The sequence below is a fragment of the Vipera ursinii genome, assembly GCF_947247035.1.
Source record: "Vipera ursinii genome assembly, chromosome: 1".
NCBI lineage: Eukaryota > Metazoa > Chordata > Lepidosauria > Squamata > Viperidae > Vipera > Vipera ursinii.
The window spans coordinates 212,635,672-212,662,435 of record NC_139512.1 but is presented as its reverse complement, the minus strand read 5'-3'; the positions used below and the strand labels follow the sequence as shown (position 1 = coordinate 212,662,435).

Genomic DNA, 26,764 nt, shown 5'->3' with positions numbered 1-26,764 from the left:
GTGTGCATATGCATATATTTAGCTGCTTCTCTCGAGAGCCAACCAGTAACATATTAATTTCAGGAAGCAGGCCAACTTGAAGATAACATATGACAAAATATTGCCATAAATTTAATTGTTTCTCTTCTGTCATGAACTAGAAGAAAAACAAATTAAGAGACATAGGTTGTCAGTATATCTTATTTCCTGCTGATGCAGCCTTTTAATTGGTAAGTTATTGACCTCTGAAAAATTGAAGTACGTAATGAAATAGTGACACCTTGTAAATCAAGTGGGTTGCTTAGGTAGTGAGGATTGTAATTATGGGGACATAAATATTCTTCAGCTATTCCTTCGCAAGAGCAGAGGCAAGTCACCCGAAACCACTCTATGTCATGGAATTAACTATTGAGAGGAATGACATCCTTGAATTTTGGTTGTTCTGATACTGTGCATTCTCCAAGTTATCAAAGGTAAATACTTTGTTATTTCCTTGACATTTGTGCTTCACGCAAAAAAGAAAACTTACTTGTTAGAGCTCCTATTTAAATTGTGTTTATACCAATAATAACATCCACACTTAAAAATATAGGCAGAGTGAGGTCTTTCTTAAGCATTCCAATTTTCTCCGACGTCTTGAGTACTATTGAGAAGCAAGGGCTTTTGAAGATTCTAGCTTTTATCATCAGTCCCAATGATGTTCTGCTGTTATGATCAGAGAAAGGGACACCAAGACTGGATCCCCTACAAGATCACTCTTCAGTGGTGGATGGGTCTTTTGATCCACCATACAGCATCCAAGATATCCCAATTACTAAAGGGCTACAGCAGCTTATTTATCCCAATATTAAAACTAGCATAATGCAGTTGTCATGAGTTATCAAATATCATTGTTCTGCCATCTTCCTCTCTATAGAATCCCATTTTAGGTTCTAAAGCTTTCCATTCAGCTTTTAACGACCTTGCACATCTCAAAAGTTCACCATTAATGCACAGTAGCTAAATTGATTTCTTTTGGGTTTTCATTAAAAGAAATTCCCAAGCTTTGAGTCATTTCTGTCTTCATGATCAGGTTATTCTTACCATGTGTTCAGTATATGCACCTATGTATTTCCACAAAGTTTCTACCCCAAACTAACACTAGCGTTATTAATGTAGAAATATAAGAGTGCTACAAACTGTTAGAGAGTTGGGCTTGACCAGTAATTTTATAACAATTTAATACATAACCACTGAAAATTTTAATAGTAACTTTCAGTGGTTATGTATTGCTCAATAATGTGCAATTTGGTATAATTTACATGTAAGAGAAATAATGGAAGACATACACAGGAATTCCTATTTTCCATTAATACATTCATTGTGGAAAACAGAAACACACAAGTTTTTATGTTTAATTTATTGAAAAATGATCTCAAACAATGTATACCAACAGAATAGGAAATTCAGAATATATCTGGAAATTATTTTAATTATTAAATAAATTATTTCCAGGGTGATATATGTAATGATATTTTATGTAATAAACCATGTATTTGTCCATATCACTTTTTATTTTAATTTATACATTTTATCATTTAGTTTTCTACAGTTACAGTTGTTTCTTCATGGAAAAATATAATACTGTATTATTACAGAAAACAAAGGTAGGCTATATAAATATTGCCTTAAAATAAACAGTTCTTTTCTCATATAAAGCAACAAACATGAACAAAATTCTGGAGCAAGTGGTTATGTACAAATATATCTTTTCCACATAAGAAATGTGTTTCTATTAAACATTCAACTGATAAAGAACTTAGTCTCAACTTTTATACAAAACTACTGTTAGCTATGCTGTTTTAAACTCCAGTAGTTAATGTTGCAAAATTCTTTGCTGCTTTTGGAGACGTTATGAAAGAAGCAAAGTGCTGAAGGAAGGGGTCAGAGCAGGAAAAAGGGAACAAAAGGGCTAATAGGCTTTGGATATTCTGAATCAAGCATTTCCTCTTGTTACAGTTCTCTCCCAGCCTTTTCCCAGAAGAGGTCATGCCTTGAATTTGACCGAGAACCCTGCATGTAAAAATCTAGGCTATTTCAGAAGGCTTGGATTTCTGCCATCAATGCCCGAACAGCTGACCAAAGAGACTATAATATTTTGATAGTGCTTCAAAGTGTAGCAATAACAAACCCATGCATTTTATTCAGGTCACATACCCATATTTAAAAATTGTAGACTAAACTGTGAGATCTTTTCAGCGAAGAGCTGAAAAAGTGGCATAGCTGTATTTATTTTATACACCTATTATTGTGAACGTCGGTGCAAAAGTGACCATGACTTTTGCCAAGACTATTAACGGGAGTTTTGTTCCCGCAAAAATTCAGCCCTATTTTCCCCACAATCTTTCCAAAAATGCTCGACTTCGCTTACAGAATATAATGCTCATACAAAGAAATATTGCAAAGCTCTGCAAAGAATAAATTTAAGAAAGGAAACATTTGTTTATATCAAGTACCCCGATTAAAGGACACAGGTGGCTGCTTTCACCTGCATAATTTAATAGGCCACTGAACTGTGGCAGAGTGGGCAGAAGTTATAGTTGCTGATTTCTTGAGCTTGGACACAGTGCTTGCATATATTGCACATCCAAAACTGATATTCTGTGATGGGCCTTCCTGTAGCAACACATGTTGGAAGCTTTCCTTCTCCCCTAAAAAACATAAGGAAGAAAAATATTATCACAGTATGTCAACGTTATACAACTACATTAGTCATTCATTCAAATTTAAGATTACAAGCATGGATTACAAACATTTCAACAATATACAACAAAATAAACTTGCATAGCAATAGAATTATTTTTAAAATTAAAAATGCAATGTGCAGGTAAGATGAATGCTCTCAAATGAGTATTATTTCTAGATTAATTTATATTATGAGAGGGATTCCAATTTATATACGTGATAAATATTTCCAAGAAATAAAATTTTTTGTTTAGAAAAGCTGTATCATATGCTTACCTATTGTTAAGCATTAAATAATGAACCAACAATTAGTGTTAATTTTCCAAATTAGGCAACGCTGAATATACATATATAGCATTTTTGATTGGATGTTTTGGGGAAAATTAGTGGGCTATATAAATGTGAGACAAAAGCTAAAAATTTCAGATAATATTCTTTTGAACTGCATACCTAGTACTTGGAATTTAAAACCAAATAACTTAAATGGATTCTCCAAGCCCTTACAATGCCCAAATGACTTATACTGCAGCATTGGAAAGATAAAAATGACCCCTTAACTCAATGGATTGAGGACCCGACTGTACTTGCCACTTATAAGTTGGTGCCTAGATGTAGATCTTGTATGAACAAGTATAATAAAATATAGAATCCATTTATAAAAAAATACAGTAAGCTAAAAAATCAGGCGAGTTATGTACTGTATATGTACTGGGTTGCAAATTTACTTTTCCATCCCTGTCATAACTGTGAATGGTCGCTAAATGAGGACCAACCTGTATAAGAAGTCCTAAATGAGGACCAACATTGTATAAGAAGTCCTTTGCAAAGGGAGAATCTTCTTCTCTCCTTCTCCCATGTTTTTCCCCCTTAATCCAAATAGACTTTGTGAACAGGCAGAATTGCAGGGTAAAAGAGAATATCTACCACCTACAATGCTTTTTTCCTGCTGAAGCACTGATTTCCACCAAACCCAGGATATTGTAATGTAATTACAAGGAAGAACACCATGCTTACTCTTCGAGAAGGCCATCCAAGTCTGACTTTTTGCTATCTTTAGGATAGTGTTTTGTGAATATTTGCAGGGCAAGCTCTTCATATTGCTGCTTCTGGTCTGGACTAAGATTTTCTAAAGATTCCAGTTTAACAAAAGCTTTTGAACAGGTACCGAATGCTCTGTTAGCACATGCACAAAGAGCCAATAGGGAATAGATTTCTACTGCAGGAATAATGTCTTCGTAATCCCTCAAGTGAAGAGCTGTTAATGTAGAAAGCAATAGATTCAGAACATATCCATCTATTAAATTAAATAAGCAGTTTTGTTACGTAAGTACTGTTACGTTAATGTACTGAAATCATTAGCTGACACCCAACTGTTGTGAACCACAGTATGAAGTGGCTTAATGCAAACAACAGGAGAAGATCTACATACAAGAGAACTGTAAGATCTATACTAAATCCCCAAACTGGAAGAAATATGTTCAATACCTGGAATACAATAGTTGACTACTTAAGTCGTCAATAGCCATAAATCAGGGGTGTCAAACTCAATTTCATTGAGGGCCGCATCAGCATTGTGGTTGCCCTCAGGGGGCCGGGTGGGTATGGCCAGGGTGGGCGTGGCCTGCTGGGTGGGCGTGGCTAGAGTGTGTATGGCCTACTGGGTGGGCGTGGCCAGCTCTACATCGTTCGCATCAAGGGTGCCTATGGGGGGGCCTGGGCAGGAGTGGGACACATCTGAGGGTCTCTGGCAGGAGGAGGGTCTCTGGGCCAGGGCCAAGGCAGTGGGGGCCGTTCCCTCACTGTTTCCAGGATGGCTTTGCGGGCCGCATGAAACCACTTCGCGGGCCAGATCTGGCCCCCGGGCCTTGTGTTTGACATGTCTGCCATAAATGATTCAGGCTAACAGTTTTAGATCTTTACTGATTTCAGGAGGTTTCTTTTGAGGAAAGCCTTTTCCCAGATATACAGGATATAATAGGAACATTGAAAACATTGGCTTAAGGACTGGCTTAAGTAATGGAAAAATTGCCCCATGAATCCTAAGTGGAAAAAAAGGCAGCATCATACCTGTTTTCATTGCTGTATCCACATAACCTTCATACAGCTGCCTTTGGGCAAGTATGAAAAAATGGTAAGCCTCAGCTCCTCGCCAAGCATTATCGATCAGGCGACTGTCTGTGGAAAGAACGTCTTCCTCTAGCAAGCCAGCTAGGGCTGAAGTAGCCTGGGATAAAAGATGTCATAAAAGTAAAATAAACAAGTGATAGCACGCCCATTATTTACATTAAGTCTGTATGCATTTCATGCATTGTAACAATGCACTTCATGATACACAGCAATGTAAGTTGCACAGCAGTGAACTATCAACAGGAAAAGCTTTGAGAGGGAAGTAAGCCCATCTTTATTTCTTGAATTACACGTTCAGCATAAAAACCAAACATATTTAGCAACAGCACTTAAGACTTATATATTGTTTCATACTGCTTTATGGCCCTCTCTAAGCGGTTTTACAGAGTCAGCCTATTGCTCCCAACTATCTGGGTCCTCATTTTGCTGACCTCGGAAGGATGGAAGGCTGAGTCCACCTGGAGCCGGTGAGACTCGAACTGCCAAACTGCTGGCGGCTGGCAGTCAGCAGAATTAGCCTGCAGTACTGCATTCCCACCACTGAGTACCACGGCTCTTGGATAATGGTCCGATGCATAGAATGTATTCATTTCAGAAGGGGGAGGCCACACTGTATACAATCAAATGTCAGTTAACAGGGACCAAGAAGCTGCTTTACCCAAGGTTTTCCTCCTACTAATTAGAATTTTTCTTAAAAGGAGAAGTGTCACTGGAAATTCTGCGATTTTCCTTTTTTCTAGGGAAGATGTAAACAAAGGAAAACTCTGTGCGAGGAGCAGCATTGGCTTCTGCAAGATGGTGAAGTGTTTTGACTGTGCATCAATTGTCACAAGCATGCACAAAAAGGAGCAGGGCATGGTCCGTAATGCTGTGTCCACCACCTTGCAGATACTAACCTCTCACTCCAAAATGCTTATGGTGAGGTATATATCCTATTTTAACATATAACTTTGACTGGATCCATTTGTAAAACCATTTCCCAAAGGGTGTTCTAAATGTTTTTGGATAATGTGGAGAGGAAATATGAGTTGAAACATGAGTATTATGGAAATACTTCACAACTCTATCTTGATAGGTATTCCTTGCAGTCGCACTGGAAATGATGAAACCTCCTGAAACTTTACCTCAGAAGTCTTTCCTTTGGCTTTTCCTCTCTGAGAATTTTTTATTTGTTCGTGGTATTGTTCAACAAGTAAAGCCGACATGACATAGAGCTTTTTAACCCGTAAAGGTTTGGTCCTCTTTTTAGCTTCTTCATCTGCAATCTTTAAAAGACAAACATTACAAATTAGCTTTATTTTCTAATTACAATGCCATATACAAAACTAAGGCAGTATTTTTCACATCAAATAGATTTATATTTTACTCAAGACATTTGTAAAACACTGACAGTACACCAAGCTGTTTTCCCCTTAACAATTTTCTCTCTTGCCTGAAAGCAAAGGATTTCTTAATAAGAGTCTTTTTTGCGTTCTTATTAGGTTGAATATAACCGAGAACAAACACTGTTGCAGAATGGAAAACTAGGCATAAGATGGATCTCTTTGAAGGGAGTGAGAACATCTCCTTTTTTTTTTAAGTCAAGAACCAAATGCTGATTTGTATGTGAAAAGCAAATTTAATCAAGTTTCACATCACAGGCATACAACGTTTAATATACTGTATCTTCATAAGCCTTCATCCCAAAAAGAGCATATCAAAACCCCACAAGTGGCTAGTCTTCATGCTCAGAAAAATATAGGAAAAAACCTGTAAAATAGCTTCTAATTCAATACGATACAACTATTGCTGAACAAACAGATAAATGCCAATTACGTGCTCCAAATCTCCTTTAAGTATATAAAGGCTTTAATAGATAAAATACATAGTACGACAAGAGAAATATGTATGTTTATTCCTAGGGATAGAACCATCAATGGGCAAAGTGAAAAATCTACCATGAATAAAAACTGTCAACTTCTTAAATAGTTAGCACCAAGCTACTGTAAACGACTAGCACGCATGTGCGGGGGAACCTTTACCTTTACCTTTTACTGTATGTCAGTATTACACCTGTAGACTTTTGTATCCACCAAAACATGCCCTAAATCTTCTGAAGCACAAAAAGAATAATCTATAATAATCAGATATTTTTGGAACATCACTGTTTACCCCGTCTCTCTCTCTTTTTTCCAGATATCCCTTAACAACAGTACCTTGAACATAAGTTTCGCAGCATCAAAGAAATAATTGGCTTTGCGATATAGTTCAACAGCATCCAGAGGTTTATTCTTTTCCAATAACTGAGATGCATATCTAGCTAGAAGAGAACCAATCTCTTTCATGTTGTGTTCCTTCGCTAGTTCAACTGCTTTACTCCACTGGAAGAAAAAGCAACAAGCATTAATCAGTGCAAATCCAAATTTAGGAACAAGTCTTAAATAAATGTGCTCTCTTTATCAGAGAAAATAATCCAGGGGACTTTAAGATTACGGTACTAGGACAAGGGTACATTACATTTCGTAGGGATGTATTGGGACTGTAATCTTGTGGAACAGTTGCCACACTTGTGGGAAAGTAGGCCTAAATTAAATTAATTAATGTTTCAACCTGGAGCAGAAAATAAGACAAGTACGTGTGATGTTTCTTCAGCAGTCAAATGTATTTATGTATAGATATTTAAAAAATGATTATGATGATATTAAAGATACATTTGTCAGGGACAGGAATGTACATATTGAGCGCAAATGATGCCATGTTGTTAAGTCAAATGTTAGATGCAACGAAGAATATAGATCTGAAAATTAACTTTTAGTTTGACAGGAAAATGGAGTGAACAATTATAAAAATTATCAGTAGCAAAAATAGAGGATAGGTAGTCCCCGGCTTACAACAGCATTTGGGACTGGAACTGCTATGTAAACTGGTCATAAAGCACAACACCACATGACTCTTGTTTAGTGGTGGCAGTTTTGCCGTTCCAGTTGTTATCATTGGGTAAGGACTACACCTGACCATGATTTCCGTCTTCCTGCTAGCTTCACCACTGAATTTGCTTGTGGGAAGTTGGCAGGGACTGGTGGAAATTGACACCCAGCTCTCAGTCATGTGCGACAACCAGAGCTTTGAGGACTAAGAAGTCCCCCTCGTTCAGCACCATCGTAATTTTGAACAGTGGCCGAGAGAATGGACATAACCCAAAGGTCACCTATATATGAATTAATTTGTGTACCTGAGGCAGAATATTTAGTAAATGCTGGCAGAAAGAATGTTTATCAGAAGGAGGGGGAAAGGTTGCGTATAATAGCCTGCTTGTCTTTATTTTTTTTATTTGAAAGTAGGAATTTGGTAAGCTAGGAAAAACGTAACAGCAAGATGAGAGCAGTGAATGTGCGGTGCATCACAACTGTGTGCAATAAAACAAGAAGAGAATAGTGGGTGTAATATACTTGAGGAAAATAGACCCAGAGTGAAAGAGTGTGTGTATTGTATGTGTGAGTGACCAGCACAAAAAAAACACATTAAGATGGTCTAGAGCAGGGGTGTCAAACTCAATTTCATTGAGGGCCGCATCAGCATTGCGGTTGCCCTCAGGGGGCCGGGCGGGCGTGGCCAGGGTGGGCGTGGCCTACTGGGTGGGCGTGGCTAGAGTGCGTATGGCGTACTGGGTGGGCATGGCCAGCTCTACATTATTCGCATCAAGGGTGTCTATGGGGGCCTGGGCAGGAGTGGGACAGATCTGAGGGTCTCTGGCAGGAGGAGGGTCTCTGGGCCAGGGCCAAGGCAGCGGGGGCCGTTCCCTCACTGTTTCCAGGATGGCTTCGCGGGCCGCATGAAACCACTTCACGGGCCAGATCCGGCCCCCAGGCCTTGTGTTTGACATGTCTGGTCTAGAGACATATAGAGAGAATGAATGAAGATTGAATTGCAGAATAAATATACAGAGGAGAGAATGAGTTGAAAGGAAATGAAAAACCAACAAAGGTATGGCTGGATAAAGTAATGGAGACTCTCAAAAGGGGAGCAATGAGTTGCTTGAAGAAAATAAATTTAATAATAATAAAATGCCCATGAGAACCAATATACATTTGTGTTGCTACTGCATTAATCTCTTTACTAACTAACGAAGTAATTCCAGCTCCAGCTGAAATCTCCATTATTGTTTTGCATTTGTCTATTCATCTACCAGTCTAATACTTGCTGTAGTGCCTACTTTTGAAGGTAATATTTTTTGTCACACAGGGAAGCAGGGACATGGTTGATACAACCATTAAATTTCAGCTGCTTTGTCGTTTAGGGAGATGAGCATTTTTAAGAGGTGAAATTGGTTCTTTAAACATTTTCTCCTTTAGCATTCCACATCAAATGGCGGGGGAGCCTAAGTTTGGGGTTATTTAGACAGTAAAATGGGTGCTTTTTCCTTTATATTCTTCCAACCTCCACAACAATGGGTTGACTTAACTATTTTGTTCCCACTGACTCAGCGAGTGTACTTGAGGCTGCAAATGGGATGGAGGCAGGAGGTTGCATATGATCCCTGGATTACCTTCCCACAGTTTAGCTGCAGTATTTTTTCTTTCCCCGCAACAACATATTTTAAACAAGTAACCAAACTATGTGAGACAAGAGATACCTAAATTGGACCTCCTTTATGTTTCTAAAATTAGTTGTGCAAGAGCTTTTGAATGGAACCATGGAAGAAGAGAATTATTTTTCCCCCAATGTTAATTGTCTGAGAATCTGTGTAGTCCCCTGAAAAATAGCTGGAGTGTGTATCTGATATTTGGGGATTGGCCCATGGGGGAAAAAAAAATTTCAAACTGGTCCCTAATGAAAATGGTGTTCCCCAATCATGCTACCTATGTTTAAACAGTAGGAGATCTGATTATACACTTTTTATGTAATTTCTGAATTGGCCATTAAAGACACAAAAGTTGAGGACATGTAAATCCCTAGATAGATATATTTGTTATATATTCAATCTCTTAGCTGCCAGCTGACGCTGCAAGGGAAGCTATATTGAAATCCATTACACTAATATGAACAAGCTCCCCTCAAATAATGTCTCCTATATTATGCTTATATTTTTACCTGGTTGAGATTAACACAGACATCTACTGCATCCTTTGGTCTGTTACATTTCAGAAAGGCAGCTACAGCTTGTTCACACATCCCCACAGTAACGAACTTATGGCTTATGTCCTAAAAGGTATGGAAAGGTATTATTACATTCTAAAAAAGTAGCAGCATACAATATCAAAACTCCTTAATTTCTAACAAATTGACTGTGGCCATGTGCTGGCAAAAAACCTCACTTGGCACGCCAGAAATACAAAATACGATATAGTGGTAACCAAGATTAACCAGGATAATTATTATTACCATCTTTTCCAGTGTTTTATTGTTTTATACGTTTGATATACTTATCGAAATATATCAAGTTAACATAAACATATCAAGTTTTATAAATTTAAAGTGTAACCTATGCTATGCTGCTTTTGCTTTACTATGTAGAGGGCCATTTCACAATCACAGCCCCTTTGGGTATTCAATCTTAAAAATGTGTTAAGAGTATGGCCTAGGTTATTTTGTCCTAAAGGTCAGATATGATAAAAAAAAATATCATTGATTATATGGCATTATATATATTTTTTACCAGATTTTCTTTCAACATGAGAAACAGCCTGATTTTTAAACTTTCTTTTTATGTCTTCAGTATGTTACCCTCAGTAGAATCAAACCACTGGTAGAAGTAAGGATTTATTTTTTCAGATAAAAAAACTTGCTCAAATCAATAAAGTAGAGAATACAATCATAAGCATATGTAACCAGAAACAATTTTCCCAGAAATTAGCAATAGACTTATATACCGCTTCACAGTGCTTTACAGCCCTCTCTAAGCAGTTTACAGAGTCAGCATATTGCCTCCAGCAATCTGGGTCCTCATTTTACCGGCTTTAGAAGGATGGAAGGCTGAGTCGACCTTGAGCAGGTCAGGATTCAACTCCTGGCTGTGGGCAGAGTCAGCTTGCAATACTGCATTCTAACCATTGCGCCACCAGGGCTTAATATCATCCAAGATAAGCAGTTTATAGTAACTAATCCCAAGAAGCAGCTCTTTTTATACTCACTGGAAGTAACTTGTTGTTTTCTGGAAGCGAGTTAGCCAAATTTTCTAACGCTTGATAGTCTTCCAGCATATAATAACATTCTGCCAAACGTTCGTGGTTTCTGCCTTTTACAAAATAGGGAACTGCATTCGCCCTACAAAGGTGAAAAAAAAAAAGAGAGAAATGGCTGATGATCTGTGAATATTGCTAAATGTGTAAGGAATACTCAGGGTATAATCAAGCAAAGGCATGATTTCTGGGAAAAAATGTCCAGTTATTTATAATTCTGTATTGTCAGTGCTTGAACAGAATTTTAACAGATGTTGCATTTTATACTTCAATTTCCCCAAATAATATTTCTCTATTTTCCTGAAAATAATTTATTTAATTAAAATCACAGTCAAAGGAATACATGCACTATTCCAGTTTCATCCTTTGCACTGCAAAATACAAACATGCTCCATCTAAGTAAGTCGCAATCACAACTGGTTACAACCGCATACCATTTCTGTCTATCTGCAAAGTACTCTCCAATTTCATTGTGTGCTTGTTCAAGGAAGCTGTCGTCTCCGTGGCCTGAGCCTGTCTGCAACAGTTGCACTACTCGAAACCCATTGCCTAGTTTCATTCGTAGGTCAACCGCAAGATCTCTGTAAATGTGACAAATATGCAACTTTAGCAGCAGAAACAATGCTATTTTAGGCTTAGTTGGAGTGGTCAGGGGATCAGACTAGAAACTGGGAGACCGTGATCTCTAATTCCACCTTAGGCACAAAGCTGGTTGGGTGACCTTGGGCCAGTCACTTTCTCTCAGCCCTAGGAAGGAGGCAAGGGCAAATGACTTCTGAAAAACCTTGCCAAGAAAACTGCAGCGACTCCTCTCTAGGCCAGGGGTAGGCAACCTTGGCTCTTTTATGACTCGTGGACTTCAGCTCCCAGAATTCCTGAGCCAGCATGGTCCAGCTTGGAAATCTCTCCCTTTGCCCTCAGGGTGGCTGGCTCAGGAATTCTGGGAGTTGAAGTCCACGAGTCATGAAAGAGCCAAGGTTGCCTACCCCTGCTCTAGGCAGTCTCCAAGGATCAGACATGACGGAATGGGGGCAAAAAGGGTAGCAAATGCATTGATTCAAATCTCATCTCAATGGAGAATCAAGATCTCATCTCTTTGGCTTTGGTATCGTTTGCAATAACAGTGGTCTGTTTTATATAGACTAGTCTTAGAAATTATTGGATTTCAGAAATGCTCTGAAGTTTTGTAAAGTTATGTCAAAGCTACACAAAATATTCACTTTTAAATAACAAAGAGGATAATCAAGGGGTGGCGGGGTGGCAAATGACAAAGACAGTGTTTACATTGTTGTACCACAACTCCACTTGTTCTGTACATGAGTCAAGATGTCACACAGATGTACAAAAGGAGCAGAGTCTGAAGGGAGAAACAACATGAAGCTGCTTTTGTTATTCAGACATCTCTGGACAGCTCTGAAAACAACTTTATGTCAAGCAAAAAAAAAAATTGAATGCTGCAAATTGAAATTGGCTAGTTTGACCTTTCTGCAATCCTTCTTCATGCTTCACGTTCTTATTAGTCTTTTTAAGGAGTCCAGTTCGGGAAATGTAATTTATATATACACTCACATTTTTAAATTAATCAGTTCAAAAACATGTCTTCCCACCATCAAATGCTATTATATACTTGGGATTTTGTACTCTTAATTAAATTTATCTAGGGAAATTACCTTCTATCCATGTCCAAATACATTCTTTCAGCTTCTTCAAATTTTCCAAAATAAACTGCCACTTCAGCTTGCCTAAGTGCTTCACTCTGGAGATTGTGAAGGCGTTTTACAAACTTAATACCCTGATAATTTTTATAACGTACAAAAGCTTGCTCAGCAGTGTGAAGATCAAGTTTTTGGAGAGCTGTTTCAGCCAGTAGACGCCTGTATAAAGTACACATATTTTATATCTATATAGATATCATCTTTATTAAGAATACAGATAGTCCTTGACTTATGAACATTTGTTCAGCAACTGTTCAGAGTTATGATGCTGTTGAGACTTATGAGCCAGTCCCCAGTGTTGTGGTCTTTACAATGCCCCCACTGTCATGTGATTTAAGATCTGGGCACTTGGTAATACAGTCACACTTACAACCAGTTGCTAAATGCCCTGTGATCATCGTTTGCAATCTTCTCTGTTGGCTTCCCCAGAAAGTCAATAGGGAAGCTGACAGGGAAGATCACAAGCCAGTGCCACTTTCTAAAAAGATCCCTCCTGTCTTTAGGGACTAGCTGAAAAAGCTGTGTGCTGAAATCCAGGAAGATTTTGGCATCAGGGATTTCAGCCAGCTGAATCAAGAGTTGCTGAAAATCAAGAAGCATTTTCAGCCCGGGAGGATTTTCAGTCCCAGATGGAGAGGCTTCAGAAGCGAGTGACCTACTGATGAAGACACTCACCTCCAACTTGGAAGATTGAGTTCAATCCTAGGTACCGGCAGAATTTTTTTCTTCTAGGGTGCAAAGAAAAAATATCTGCTGCAAACTCTGCATGGCGCCAGGAAGGGCATCTGCCTAATAACACTCAGCTCCATCCCGTCGCCCTGCCTGTACCCTGAATTAAGGGATTACAGGGTCGTAAAAAGGGAGGTTTTTGTTATTGAGAGGCTTCAGAAGCCTCTTGGATCTCAGGCTGAAAATCCAAGTGGCACTGAGGCCGTCGCACACACAGCCTGACACTCCTCTGTACCCTTGCACATTGTCCCCAAACCATGCTTCTGCACCATACCCTATGCCAGTGATGGCAAACCTTTTAGAGACCGAGTGTCCAAACTGCAACCCAAAACCCACTTATGTATCATTGGGTGCCGGGCGGGCGTGACCAATTGGGCGGGTGTGGTCCATTTGGTGGGCATGGGTGTGGTGGTAACAGCAGACTGGGTGGGACTAAAAAGTTCAATCAATTCCAACTTTGCGAGATCTTTTTTTCCCCCTTGAGAAGTTGAAATTGATTGATTGAACTTTTTTTTTTGCACATAGCAGCAGAGGCCTAAAGTAAAATGGTTTTATAAAACCCAGCTGAAGGCCTAGGACTGAGGCGACGGTGCACGTGCCCACAGAGAGGTTCATCACCATGGCCCTATGCATTCTCCCTGACCTTCTCACGTACCCCCTTGCTTCCCTCTCTCACCCAGCAACGTGTGGGGTTTGCATCTTGCTGCTGGCTTCCCCACTGCCCTGATTATGGGAAGCTGGCAGGAAGCTGCCTCGCCTAATGGCCAGGCCATTCCTGGTGTGTTGTTGCTTAGCGACAGCAATCACATCATTCCATGAAAACCTTCACTTTAGTATTTCAAGCTTCTTTAATTGAGCTCTACCTCTAGGGATGTGAAAGCTAACTGTCAAATGTGAGAAAAGAGTGGCATGCTGCAGTGAGTACCTAAACATATTGTGTGTATAATTCTTCCAAACTTATTTCCGAAGCATATGTAGTCCTATTGAATTTATCCTTCAAAATCACAAAACTGTAAGAAGTCTCAGAAATTTTCTAGTCACAATTTTCACCTCTGCACATTGTACCCTTTCTTTTGTTTATTCTTTTTCTTTTTAAGTGGGATAATTTAAGTTACTGGGGGGAAAAACTCTGCCTGCCCATTATAGAATAATGGGTAGACATTATAGAACAACTATCCATGGTTTAGGAGGAATAAATAGCCCTCCAAAGTTTTTCATAATTTCTCTATGTCCAATATTCTCTGCTAGTAATGCTTATTATAAGAATGTAGTAGGAAGTACTACAAATCACCATTATGAATCATCATAAAAGCTGTAGGGGAAAAAAAGAGAAACAAGATTTTTACCAAAGTCTTGGATGTGAATTTTCTTCAATGAACTGGGAAGATTCTGCAATCCCTGCCTCTTTAACAATTGCCTGAGCATCTCGTAGTGATCTAATATCAAAATGTATTATGCAGTCCTTATTAGGGTGTTCAGGATTCTATTTAAATAGAAAAAAAATATCTTATTCATTTCCAATCAAGCTATTTTTTTGGCACATGGCATTTTCATTGATTAAAAGAATTTGTTTACTTACCTTTAATATTTCATCCAATAAGACAGATTTGATTTCTAAATCTTCAAAGTTGCAAATATATCCAGAGGTTTGAATGGGCTCCTTGGAATACATAAAGGTAATTAATGGTTTTTTTTAAAAAAAACTTAAATGCATTTTGGAAGTGCAACACAAAGTCTCTTTGAATCCTGCTTAAAAGATTTTTATCCATGCTACTACAGTTTCTACACCTGCAATTAGATTTTTATCCATGCTACTACAGTTTCTACACCTGCAATTAGAGTGCTCAAGGGGTTGAACACCTTAGTTACAACTCCCCCCAAAAAAATATTTGAAAGTTTTTACTTTTAAATCAGTGACTAAGGGAGACCAATGAGAATAAAAAGTATCAATTAAAACAGATATGACTGTAATTGTTCTGAAGGGTAATCAAAGATGACTTTAAAGACAATTCAGGCAATTGGAAAATATTTAGTTGGTAATAGCCAAAAGATGTAAGTTAATTTTTTCTTGCAACATGGTTAGGGCAAAAATAAACAGAGAAATCACCTTTATACTTTACTTATGACCTTCTAAAATGATACACCTATCTTGAAAGTTACACAATGCTACACCAAATGTTGCTATTCATTTATCACTTTATAAATGGTCAAATGGAGCTGGCAAGAAAGTGGTGGCAGTGGCAAAAAAAATCAAAAGAACAATTCCTTGAAAATGATTATTCACTGAACTTTCAGCCCATTTAAGTGAACTTCACTTATTTTCTCTCTGAAATTTAAATTCAAATTCAAATATGACGATTATGATCATAATTAAATTCATATTTTTCCATTGTTGTTAATTACTCTACCTCAGGATCCAGGTTTCTAAACACGTACATCCTTGTTTTCTCCATCATGGCAAACAAATCTGGATTATCTTTGGCCCATTTCATATTCCAAACATCTCTGCGCTCCAGTTTGAGTTGTTCACCAACTCCTTGGCATCCTGAACCGTCTGTTACTCGTATATCCAAGTCAAAGAAAATCAGCATTCCTAACATGTCTATGATAGCAAGACGACTGCAAACATAACAAAGGCAGAGGAGGAAAAAAAATACTTTTGATTAACATTTCAGTATTAAATTAAAACCCAAACATTTTCTCTGGATACATTTTCAGCAAAAATGAAAAGAATTTTCAACTGAACTTTGCTCTGTAATACAAATATAGAGATTAGGAATATTTGTTTAAACAAAATCTGTCATTCCCATCATAGTTGTTCTTTACCTGTATTATAATCCTGTTTTTAGTATAGTATAGTACATTATCAAAAGGGACGCGGTGGCTCAGTGGGTTAGGACGCTGAGCTTGTTGATCAGATGGTCGGCAGTTTGGCGGGTCGAATCCCGAGTGCCGCATAACAGAGTGAGCACCTGTTACTCATCCCAGCTTCTGCCAACCTAGCAGTTCGAAAGCACGTAAAAAATGGAAGTAGAAAAATGGGGACCACTACGGTGGGAAGGTAACAGCATTCCGTGCACCTCTGGCGTCTAGTCATGCCGGCCACATGACCACAGAGACGTCCTCGGACAAGCGCTGGCTCTTCAGCTTTGAAACGGAGATGAGCACCGGCCCCTAGAGTTGGAAACAACTAGCACGCATGTGCGGGGGAACCTTTACCTTAGTACATTATCTACAATCCTTCAAGATCCTTTAACCAATTTATAAGAACTGCAAATAAAAAATTGAGTCTCGCTTTAATATCAAACCTTTCTTTTCTTACCTCGACTTGCAATTCAAAGACATTTGATAGGGTCGATGGTTTAGGACATATTTTCGAATTAAACCAACATTGGGCAGCCTGTAACTCTGAATGGTGCCAGACTCTCTTCCCTAGGCAAAAATAAATAGTAAGGCACTGTGAAGCAAAACGTTTCCTCATTAGAGGCACTTAGTAAGGCATGTAGTATATCATGTCATTTAACAAACTTTTGCTGCACTTCGAAAAGGCTTCTGTATTAATATTCTGATTCAGTTAGTAACTGGCTAAATGAACAACTGGTGCATTCTGGCATGCATATGTCAGCCTAACAAACTGACACAGGAGATCTTTTGCCTGTGCATCTTCCATTCTTCTCTTCAAAACGCATAGTATTATAAGAGGCTATTTTAATTAAAAATACTGTGATTACATTTGGTATAAGTCAGGTTCCTAAACTACAAAATGCAAAATGGTTGTGCAGATTTTCTCTTATAAAACTTAGTTAGTTCCCTGAACTGGGTCACTGTGTTTTTCTCCTAAGTTTTCTCTGTCAATTTATCTATATACAAAAAATGCATAGCTTTAATTCTGTATTTCTGAACTGTTTTTTAATTATCATCCAGAAAAATATTTAATGTGTAAAAGTCTTCATGTATGTGGTTGCACTGTGCTTTTATGTAAGATGTTGTAATCTCTGCTGGCGTTAGGCGAGAACACTCTGCCTTCCAATTTTCAAATAGTCTAATTAGAATGTTGTTAAAAGTACCATTTACTATACTTTGTGTATGTATGTTCATATAATTATTCCCTGTTCCTATCCTAGTACAATTCTGTTTTCTTATGTACAATATATAAATTCAAATCCATCATGGCCAGATACACTACTTATTTTAAACTAATTTTACTCTTCTCAACTGCTTGAAGTTTTATATTTGAAAAGCAAAGAACAAATATTGTAAAGCAAAACAAAATTCTCTATTACTTACAATAATCAGTGTCTTATCCGATGCAGTTATTGCACAAATAGGATCCCTTGTTCCCTGAAACCATATAAATAATAACAGTGCAATAGCCAAAATTTAACTTATTTCTCTAGAACAGGGGTGTCAAACTGCCATCCTGTGGGCTGGATGCATCATACAGAGGCCGCGCCCACTTCAGCTCCGGCAATGCAAAAAAAGTCACAATACATCATGACACGTCATGTGACACGGCGAGTTTGACACCCGTGCTCTAGAACAAAATGCAAAGCAAACCACAAGGATAAATGAAATAACGTTTAAGAAATGTTGATGAGTTGATGATGTCTTTTAAAATTAAAAAGCAACTTCATATTTAAGATGGAAATAGTAATCCATAAACAAATTTGGCATCTGGAATTCAGCTGCTGATTAAAAAGGAAACTTACTTGTAGGACCTTAGCATAGTCAAGAACTCCATCACCTGCTCCAGAAGGACTATCATCCACATGGTAAATCCTGAAAGAAACCAAGCAAATATTGCCCTGAAGTTACACTGAAAAAGCGTACCACAATATGGGAAAACATATTTTAAAAAAAGAGTTTTAAATTCCAATTATTATTTCTGGCATCAGCACACTTTCATTTTGCAAAAGAGATCTACTTACAAGTAACAGACTATTTCAACTGCATTAGCTATCATTCATAAAACAGCTGTTTTAATTGTTTTTAGAAAAAAGCTAAGCTGCTTTTGCTCTTTGGGCGACGCCATGGACCAAGTCATGTAAGTTCTTGGCATCAATGTGGGTGTGATTTTTCTACAACCTTTTTCTAGAAAGTATTTTTTTTTCTTTTGACAAGATTATTAATCAAATGTCACAAAATCACTGTAAGTGGTAAGATATACAGCACAGAAAAAAGAGGTAAAAAAAAACCAATGGACAAACCTTTCCTTGCCTTCTTTTCTGGTCCGTGCTACCTGATTAATTTCCATTGCTGTGAGCTTCTTGTCTACACGGTATTGCCAGATATAAAACGCTTCTTTTGAAGCTGCTATGACCTGTGTTTTAGTCATTGTAACAAACAGTGGGGCTATTATAAAATTCAAACAAAAAAAAACATAAATTAAAGAGTCACCCTTCAAAAGAGATGGGTGGCATAAATATTTAATAATGAATAAAATAAATAATAATTAGGCCTTTCAATACTTGGATGCAAATTCATCTAGTATTAGATGTGAACAACAAACAGCAACACTGAACAGTTTTGCAAAATTGTTCTGCTTAAACAAACATATTAAGCAGCATAAGTTCTTTTAAAAAACATAAATGCTTTTGTAGTTTAAGGACTTGAGTTGCAGTTTGGAAGCATAACCTGTCATTTCATCTTATCTACCAATTCACAAGATTAGTGTAAATGGTATTAGCTATATCAGAGCCTGTCTCTCAGCCTCAATCCTACACTGACAGGAAGAATGTAACATTATTGTCCATCATTATTATTGTAATCTTCTCTAGCTTATTCTATACTGAATATCATGTACTGTAACAATTTTGGAATTGGGTTTAGGGAAATATATTTAAAAACAATGCAGAAATCAGAAAAACCTAAGTAAAGCAACTTGTAACTTGTGACAAAAAGGTCTACCAAATAACTAGTGTTAACGAGGACAGCAAACTGAGAATAATGTTCGTACAAACACATGCAGATATACTTGAAATATTTGCTTACCAATATCTATATATTTTGGATCCAAGGGTGTGCCAATGGAATTACAAAGAACAAGTACATACTAGAGAAAAATAAAAACACAAAATTATCACAAGACAAATCCAACACACTCTAAGGCAAGATTCTGGATAGATTATATAAAGATGTATGTGAACAATTTATTATTTGAACATCTAGTCATATTTTTAATCAGTTAGAGAAGAAAAAAAGGAGCAATACCTATACTTTATGTATTACATTAGAGGCTTTTCAACTTAAAAAATAACCACAGAATGAAAAGACTCCTTCTCATACATAGAAGCACCACTATTATGTCAAGAGAGCTATCAGCCTTTTCCTTTGTACTACAATATATATTATATATTCTTGCACAATACAAAGCCCCCCATTTTTTATCAGTTTCATAATCAAAAGAAGTATAAAATCTCAAGTGACAAAAATGAAGTCTCATAAAATATGACAATCTCGCAAAGTGGAGGCTTTTCCAAGATGGTATTAATTTCAAGATTCCCCCACCAGAGACCTTTAGCCCCTTCTTCAATGGTGGGATTGAAATAATTTAAGAACTGTCTCTCTGAAATCACAGAACCCTTTAAGAGCCAGTTGTTAAATTTAAGAGGCGCACACGTAAAAACCAAGCAAGGGCAGGGGGGGGTGGGGGGGGGTGGAGCTGCCCCCCCCCGAGTTCCGCACCTGCTTACTTCAGGGCCCATGCACCCTGGCCACTCCCCACTTGGTGACCTCCCCACGCCGGATCAATGACCCGCCTGCCTCTTCCCTTTCGCTCCCCTCCTGAGCTGGGTTGCCATGCTACACAGGATGGACCTTACCCAGTCCCCCTCCGCTGTTTCGGAGCCAAGGGACAGTGGTGGCGAAAGATTCTGCCGCTGCTGCGCAACAGCCACATCTGCCACTGGAGGGGCTATGTATGGGGATTAATAAAATACAAGCAGCGGCTCGCTGTTACCATCAGGTGGCGCTGTACTGAGACAGGATTGGCTGATAAGCGCCCGGCGGGAAAATCACATAAAGGGATTGGCTACCTGTGTACCTAGCCAGGTATATAAGGGGGTACAGGTAGCCCCTATTGTTTTCAGTCAGTGCTTCCACCAATAAAGAGCTGTTATGCTGAACCCTTTGTCCATCGTATTGCCATGCGGTCAAGAACCCACTACACAATAGGGGCTTTCTTTGATCCCCGCCATGCCTGCTTCGCCCGACAGATCACCTGCTTGGCAGCAGCCACCACTTCCTTCTCCTCCACCAAGCCTCCCTTGCCACCTCCCTCCGCCAGCCCTCTGTCGCTGTCACGGTGCACCTGCTTGCCTGAAGCAGCAGCCCATGTTGGCTGCCTTCTTCCCAGCCAAGAAAGAGAGAAAGGGAGAAAGGCGGCTTACGGTAGCTTCCTTTGTCTCCCCAGGATGTCCTTAAGTGTTCCTTCCTTCTTTCTGCTGGTCAGCGCTTTCTCGCTGCCCTGCATCTGCTTTCTCCGTTCTGGAAAGGGCAGCCCCGTTTTCTGCCACTTTCCTCCCAGCAGAAGGGAGGAAAGGAAGGGCGCTTCGTATGGAAGGACACTAAGCTCCAGGAAAACTACTCTAGCTGGAGCTGGGCGAGGAAGGCCCGGCTCCCCTTCCCTGATGGTTCTGCAAAGCCCTTGAGGAGGAGGGGATCCGCTTCCCGCAGGTTTAGCTTCGGCACCCGCTTCGGATGGCAAACAGAAGAGCTTTGGTCTTTTTCTCCAGGAGGCCCTTTGAAATTGCCCCTCACTCCCTCCCCCCCTCTTCACTTTTCTGCCTTAAAATCCAGAGCAGACGCTTGACTTAGAAAAATCATACCGGTAGCTACCGTATCCTCAGTGGATCAGGAGGAAAACCTGTCTGCTCTGGATTTTAAAGCAGAAAAGCAAAGGGGTGTGTGTGTGGGGGGGTCAATTACAAAAGATCTCCCGGAGAAAAAGAGCAAAGCTCTTCTGTTTGCCATCCAAAGCCAGTGCCGAGGCCAACCCTGCGGGAAGCGGTTCCGCTTCTCAAGGGCTTTGCAGAACCATCGGGGAAGGGGAGCCTGGCCTTCCTCGCCCAGCTCCAGCGGGTGTAGTTTTCCCGGAGCCTAGCGTCCTCACATACAAAGCGCCCTTCCTTTCCCCCCCTTCTGCTGGGAGGACAGCAGAAAACGGGCCTGCCATTTCCAGAAGGGAGTCAAGGGCAGCAAGAAAGTGCAGTGGCAGGGATGGGAGGGTTGATGGAGGGACAGCAGGGCTGGCGGAGGGAGGCAGCAGGGGAGACTTGCGCAGATTTATCACAATCGGTTCGGCGAACTCAACAAACAAAACACTAGGTATCGGTTTTGCCAAACCGCTGCGAACTGGCTGAATCCCACCACTGCTCTCCTTCCTCCCCATTGATGGGTCCAGTTTGTTTTGGACAGGGTTAGCATCAGTTTCCCAGCTACAGTTAGCCACCAGGGTCAGGTCACTAAGGTCTTCAGCTTATTCAGTCCTTTCTGACCCTTTAAGTCTCCCCATATGTGCATGGAGCCCAATTCTCGCCTATTAGAATTATTTGCTTTCTTTTGGAGTTAGAGCAGGCTTAGCCCTTTCAGAACCGTTTTGTTTCACCATGGATGTGTTCCAGCTGCAACACACTATTACTGCCAAGCTCCAAGCTAAGCTCCAAGCATCAGCATAAACTCCCAAGCTGAGCTTCAAGGACTGTTGCTACTTAATGTAGCTTCCTGTTTAGGTTCTGTAGCAGCAGTTGTTAAATGTTGCTTAGGTGTGCCAACGTTATCTCTCCTTCCTTCATCTTTTTCCACTCTCCTCTTCACGTACACCTCCCCTCAGTTACCTCTGCCTTTGTATCCCAAGAGTCGTGTGAGATAGCTATGAATACCTTCAGAGGAGACCCTTCAACCGTTATTGTCTTTACCAGAAATAAGGAGGGTAATAAATCCAATTGAGCACCTCTATTTTCTACTCTGCCTCTAGGCAAAATTATTCCATTCTTATTTATTTGTATCCCATCTTTCATTATTACTTTTTTTACAAATAACTCAACACGGTGAACATATCTAACACACTGTCCTCCTCCCATTTATTTCACAACAACACTGTGAAGAGGGTTGAGCTGAAAGAAGAGTGATTGGCTCAAGGTCACCCAGCTGGCTTTCATGGCTAAGGTGAGAGTGGAATTCATGGCCTAAAAAAATCATGTATTTCTGATCTGTATATTATTTCGTACTTTGCTTCTTGTTTATTTTACTGTATTTTATTTAGAATGTCTATCAGGAAACAGTCTAGAATACCTATTCTGAAGAATTAAAGTCAAATGCACAATTTTTACAGACAACTGTAGACAGTTATGTGGATATATACACATTAGGACTAGGTATCATTTCACCCCACGTAAGTAGATAGTCATTTTTCTCATCTAGCAACTTCTGTGAATAAAAAATAAAAAGCAATTCCAGAAATTACCACAGAGATATAATCTGTACTAATTCCATCCTAAGAAACTGTTATTTTGATAGATACATTATCATATAACAACCACTCTATCAGTTAAGGCATCATTTAAAATCATTGCTTTACCATTCCTCCAGCGGATTCTGTTTCATCCTCATCCTTTGTAAGCATTGTACAAAAGATATAAGAAATAATGAGGGTTTTTTTTCCAGAAGATAAAGCAAGTGCAGCAGAACATTCTTGCCTGAATCATTTGTATTTCTGAAGTAGATGCTGCTGTATGTGGTAGAATTTACAAATTTCTAAAATGCTCTCACATACAGGAGGAGTGGATTTGTACTTTGTTGAAATCAAAGGTAGGACAGGCTGAACACTAGGAGGAATTTCACAATGATAAGTGCAATGTTATGCAGCAGCAGTTTGCCTAGAAGAATGGTACACCCTTTGCTGGAGAAATTGGGGCAGGATGGGCACCCATCAGAGATGGTTTAGGGTAGGGGTAGGCAACCTTGGCTCTTTTATGACTCGTGGACTTCAACTCCCAGAATTCCTGAGCCAGCATGGCTCAGCTTGGAAACCTCTCCCTTTCCCCTCAGCAAGGCTGGCTCAGGAATTCTGGGAGTTGAAGTCCACAAGTCATAAAAGAGCCAAGCTTGCCTACCCCAGGTTTAGGGGATTTCTATATTGAGCAGAGGATTAGCCTAGGCAACCTATAATATCCTTTCCAATTCATGTGTTCTGTAGTACCAGGAACAATTCAGAATTTCATGATAATTTAATTATAGATCAAGAATGAATAACAACTGGACTAACAGATAAGGTTATAAAATAAGCAATAATACCTGTTGTTGATTTTCATCAGCTTTAGTTGCCAAAATGCAGAAGTCGCCACAGGTTGTTATGGAGATTAAACTCTTGACAAATTTCAAATATTTTTCATTGTTTTTTATATCCCAAAAGACAACACAATATTCTGGACGGTCCGGTCGGGTATACGCATACACTACAGTATTAGTGCAATAACCCCACTGTTAACAAAAACAATGATACTAATATTCCACAGTAACATTGTAATACAGCGTGTAGAAATATATTTATAAAGTCAACATTGATGAATATCTTTCTCATATTGCTAATTAATCACATTTAAAATGTTGAATGCTTCAGATAATTATTGTTTGTGAAAATGGTACAGGGTCTTTAAGGAAACATCCTCTTCCCCTCCCCTCCCCAAACTAATGTTTTGGATCACAATTCCAATAATTAGAATAGAGTTTATGACATTAAAAATAACAATAAATAGTGAACTATAATATACTAAAACCCTCTCAAAAATGTATTCAGCAATATAGTAGTAAGCAGATGCTCAATTAAATCCTGTTCAGGATCTGATAATATTTTAACATGTCCCTTACCTTGTAGTCTGGTCGAATATTTGCAAAATAAATACACTGATCAACAGCTAATGCTATTTTTAAACCGCCTCCTTCCCAAGATAAAGCCGATACTTGTTTCCCTGGAATCTTTAATGTACGCAAATGCTGAAATGACATCAATCATAAATTAGCTGGACACTATTAGAAGTATTTTGAAAATAGTTATAAATAAATAGCATATTGAATATTTTCTTGGAAGTTCCTGAAAGAGGTTAAATTAGCTAACAAAAATCTTGAAAAATATTTTTTATTATTCTATTTTTAAAAAATTCTATCTCCTAAAAATGTTACATATTTATGTGAATAAATTACTTGAAAGTTGACTGCTTCCAATGTGATCCTTACTTTTTTGAATACTAATTACAGAACCTCTGTAAAAAAAATCAGATCTTAACAGGTTCAAATAAATGCAAAGAAACCCAGATGACAAAAATATTATCTCAATCAGTTTGAAAATTTTGATTTTTTCAACTATCAACATTTGCTTCTTTTATTTTACACTGAATGTAGAAATGGGAAAATCCATAAAATCTGTAAGTTTACCTCACCAAATGGAGAATAGAACTGTACAATATTTATATCTTTATCTTGCATAGGTATCTTCTGGAAGCCTCCAATAGCCAGCACGTTGCCACAGTGGTTCCACTGGATGCTCACAACATTCAGAGCCGCATCAATTAAGACAGGGTCTGGTTGTTGTTTTAAACAAACAAACATTGACATAAAAGGGCATATACAAATATATTAATGGAAAGATAATTCTTAGTTATATTTGCCCCTTGAATGGAAATATGGAAATGGAATGGAATATTCTTTATTGGACAAGTGTGATTGGAAAAGGAATTTGTCTCCAGTGCATAATCTCTCAGTGTACATACAAACAACAAAATGATAAGTCATAGATCATAAATTAAAAGATACAATCATAAATCGTAAGATGCAAACAAGTGATAAATCATAAGATACCAATAGTAAAATATAGTAGGAAAGATGAGAAAATGAGAAAGATGAGAAGGATAGCAACAGCACTTAGATGTATATACTGTTTCATGACTGCTTTACAGCTCTCTCTATACATGGTTTACAGGGTCAACATACTGTCCCCAATAATTTGGCTCCTCATTTTACCGACCTCGGAAGGATGGAAGGCTGAGTCAACCTTGAGCCGGTCAGGATTGAACTGCCAAACTGTTGGCAGTCGGCAGTCAGCAGAATTAGCCTGTAATACTGCATTCTAACCACTGCACTACCATGGCTCTTTAATAGCAATACAGGATAATAGCAATGCAGCCCTACTACATGGATACGTTTCTTTAGGCATAAGACAATGCTGTGGGAGTTAGGTGTTTACCGGAATGATGGCATGGGGGGTGGGGGGGGGAACCTAGTTGCCGTGGGAGTTAGGTGTTTACCGGAATGATGGCATGGGGGGTGGGGGGGAACCTAGTTGCCGTGTCAGAGAAGTTGAAAGTTTATATCAAGAATTTGAGGGGTCTTTAGATATTTTCTCAGCCCTCTTTAGGCAACTGAATTTATGGTACTTCTTTACAACTTTTACCACAAGGCATGCTTACTTTGATCATTCTCATGTCTCATTATTTGGCATCTTCCATTGTCAAAACAAATTGCAAGGCAAGGACAGTCTGGTTCTACATATCCCTCTGTTCCTGGGTACCAATGGATTCCTGCAATGCTGAATGCTCCAGTTACATTCACCAAACAGTTCATTTTCATTTTCATCTACAACATAAATTCAATACACATACATAAATATATATTTTCACAAATCTAATTATTGTATGATTGGCTGAAACAATATTTAAACTAACATTTAACTGAGCTAACCTGCAAGTAAGTGAAGAAACCTGACACACATAATAGAATCAGTTTAATATTAATATGTAAATCACAATCTTTTAAAAAGTGAATTAAATAGTTTTTATACAATTTTTTAATAATAGATGTATTATAAGAAATAGCTACAGTTCACAAATCAAGATGTCCCTTAAACCAACTTCACAAATAGGCTAATTAGCAGCCCTGTGTTGTGCTATATTAAATCATATAATATACTATCTTAAATCCCTATGATGATTGGAAAAATCTTTTTAAACTTTGCAACTGCAGAATTAAAAACCATTCAATCACTGTAGATTAGGCTGGAATGCTTAGAAAAACCTTTCTAACTGGATACTAAAGCATCCAAAAGGTGACTACTTAGTAGAATATATCTCTAAACCTACCATAAAAGTTCCATTTTTGTCATAAATGTGTATTTCTCCATTGGCCATTCCAAAGAGTAGAGTTCTACCATCTGGAGACCATGCAACATGGTGAAGTTGTACTTTTAAATCCTTTCCCCAAATACGATTCCCTTTCAAAGGAAAATAAGTTCAATGCATCTTACAACAAAATGTTCAAAACTGAAAACATTAAAAATGGAAG

At 38.5% G+C, this 26,764-nt stretch overlaps 1 protein-coding gene across 1 annotated transcript in view; it reads right to left on the bottom strand.

Annotated features, from left to right (window-relative positions):
- Positions 1-1,414: 1,414 nt before the first annotated feature.
- Positions 1,415-26,764, bottom strand: part of WDR35 (WD repeat domain 35) — a gene marked incomplete at its 5' end in the record, with an annotated part of 36,034 nt that continues 10,684 nt past the window's right edge. Inside the window, 22 exons of the mRNA XM_083371410.1 lie at positions 1,415-2,669; positions 3,718-3,958; positions 4,771-4,927; positions 5,955-6,095; positions 7,026-7,190; positions 9,901-10,011; positions 10,941-11,073; positions 11,423-11,569; positions 12,659-12,862; positions 14,779-14,915; positions 15,012-15,092; positions 15,841-16,051; positions 16,755-16,864; positions 17,720-17,773; positions 18,142-18,211; positions 18,640-18,784; positions 19,424-19,484; positions 23,726-23,911; positions 24,299-24,424; positions 24,863-25,008; positions 25,894-26,059; positions 26,563-26,693. Coding sequence (XP_083227536.1) covers positions 2,516-2,669; positions 3,718-3,958; positions 4,771-4,927; positions 5,955-6,095; positions 7,026-7,190; positions 9,901-10,011; positions 10,941-11,073; positions 11,423-11,569; positions 12,659-12,862; positions 14,779-14,915; positions 15,012-15,092; positions 15,841-16,051; positions 16,755-16,864; positions 17,720-17,773; positions 18,142-18,211; positions 18,640-18,784; positions 19,424-19,484; positions 23,726-23,911; positions 24,299-24,424; positions 24,863-25,008; positions 25,894-26,059; positions 26,563-26,693 — 3,077 coding nt within the window. The 3' untranslated portion in view covers positions 1,415-2,515. The remainder of the gene's footprint in view (positions 2,670-3,717; positions 3,959-4,770; positions 4,928-5,954; positions 6,096-7,025; positions 7,191-9,900; positions 10,012-10,940; positions 11,074-11,422; positions 11,570-12,658; positions 12,863-14,778; positions 14,916-15,011; positions 15,093-15,840; positions 16,052-16,754; positions 16,865-17,719; positions 17,774-18,141; positions 18,212-18,639; positions 18,785-19,423; positions 19,485-23,725; positions 23,912-24,298; positions 24,425-24,862; positions 25,009-25,893; positions 26,060-26,562; positions 26,694-26,764) is intronic.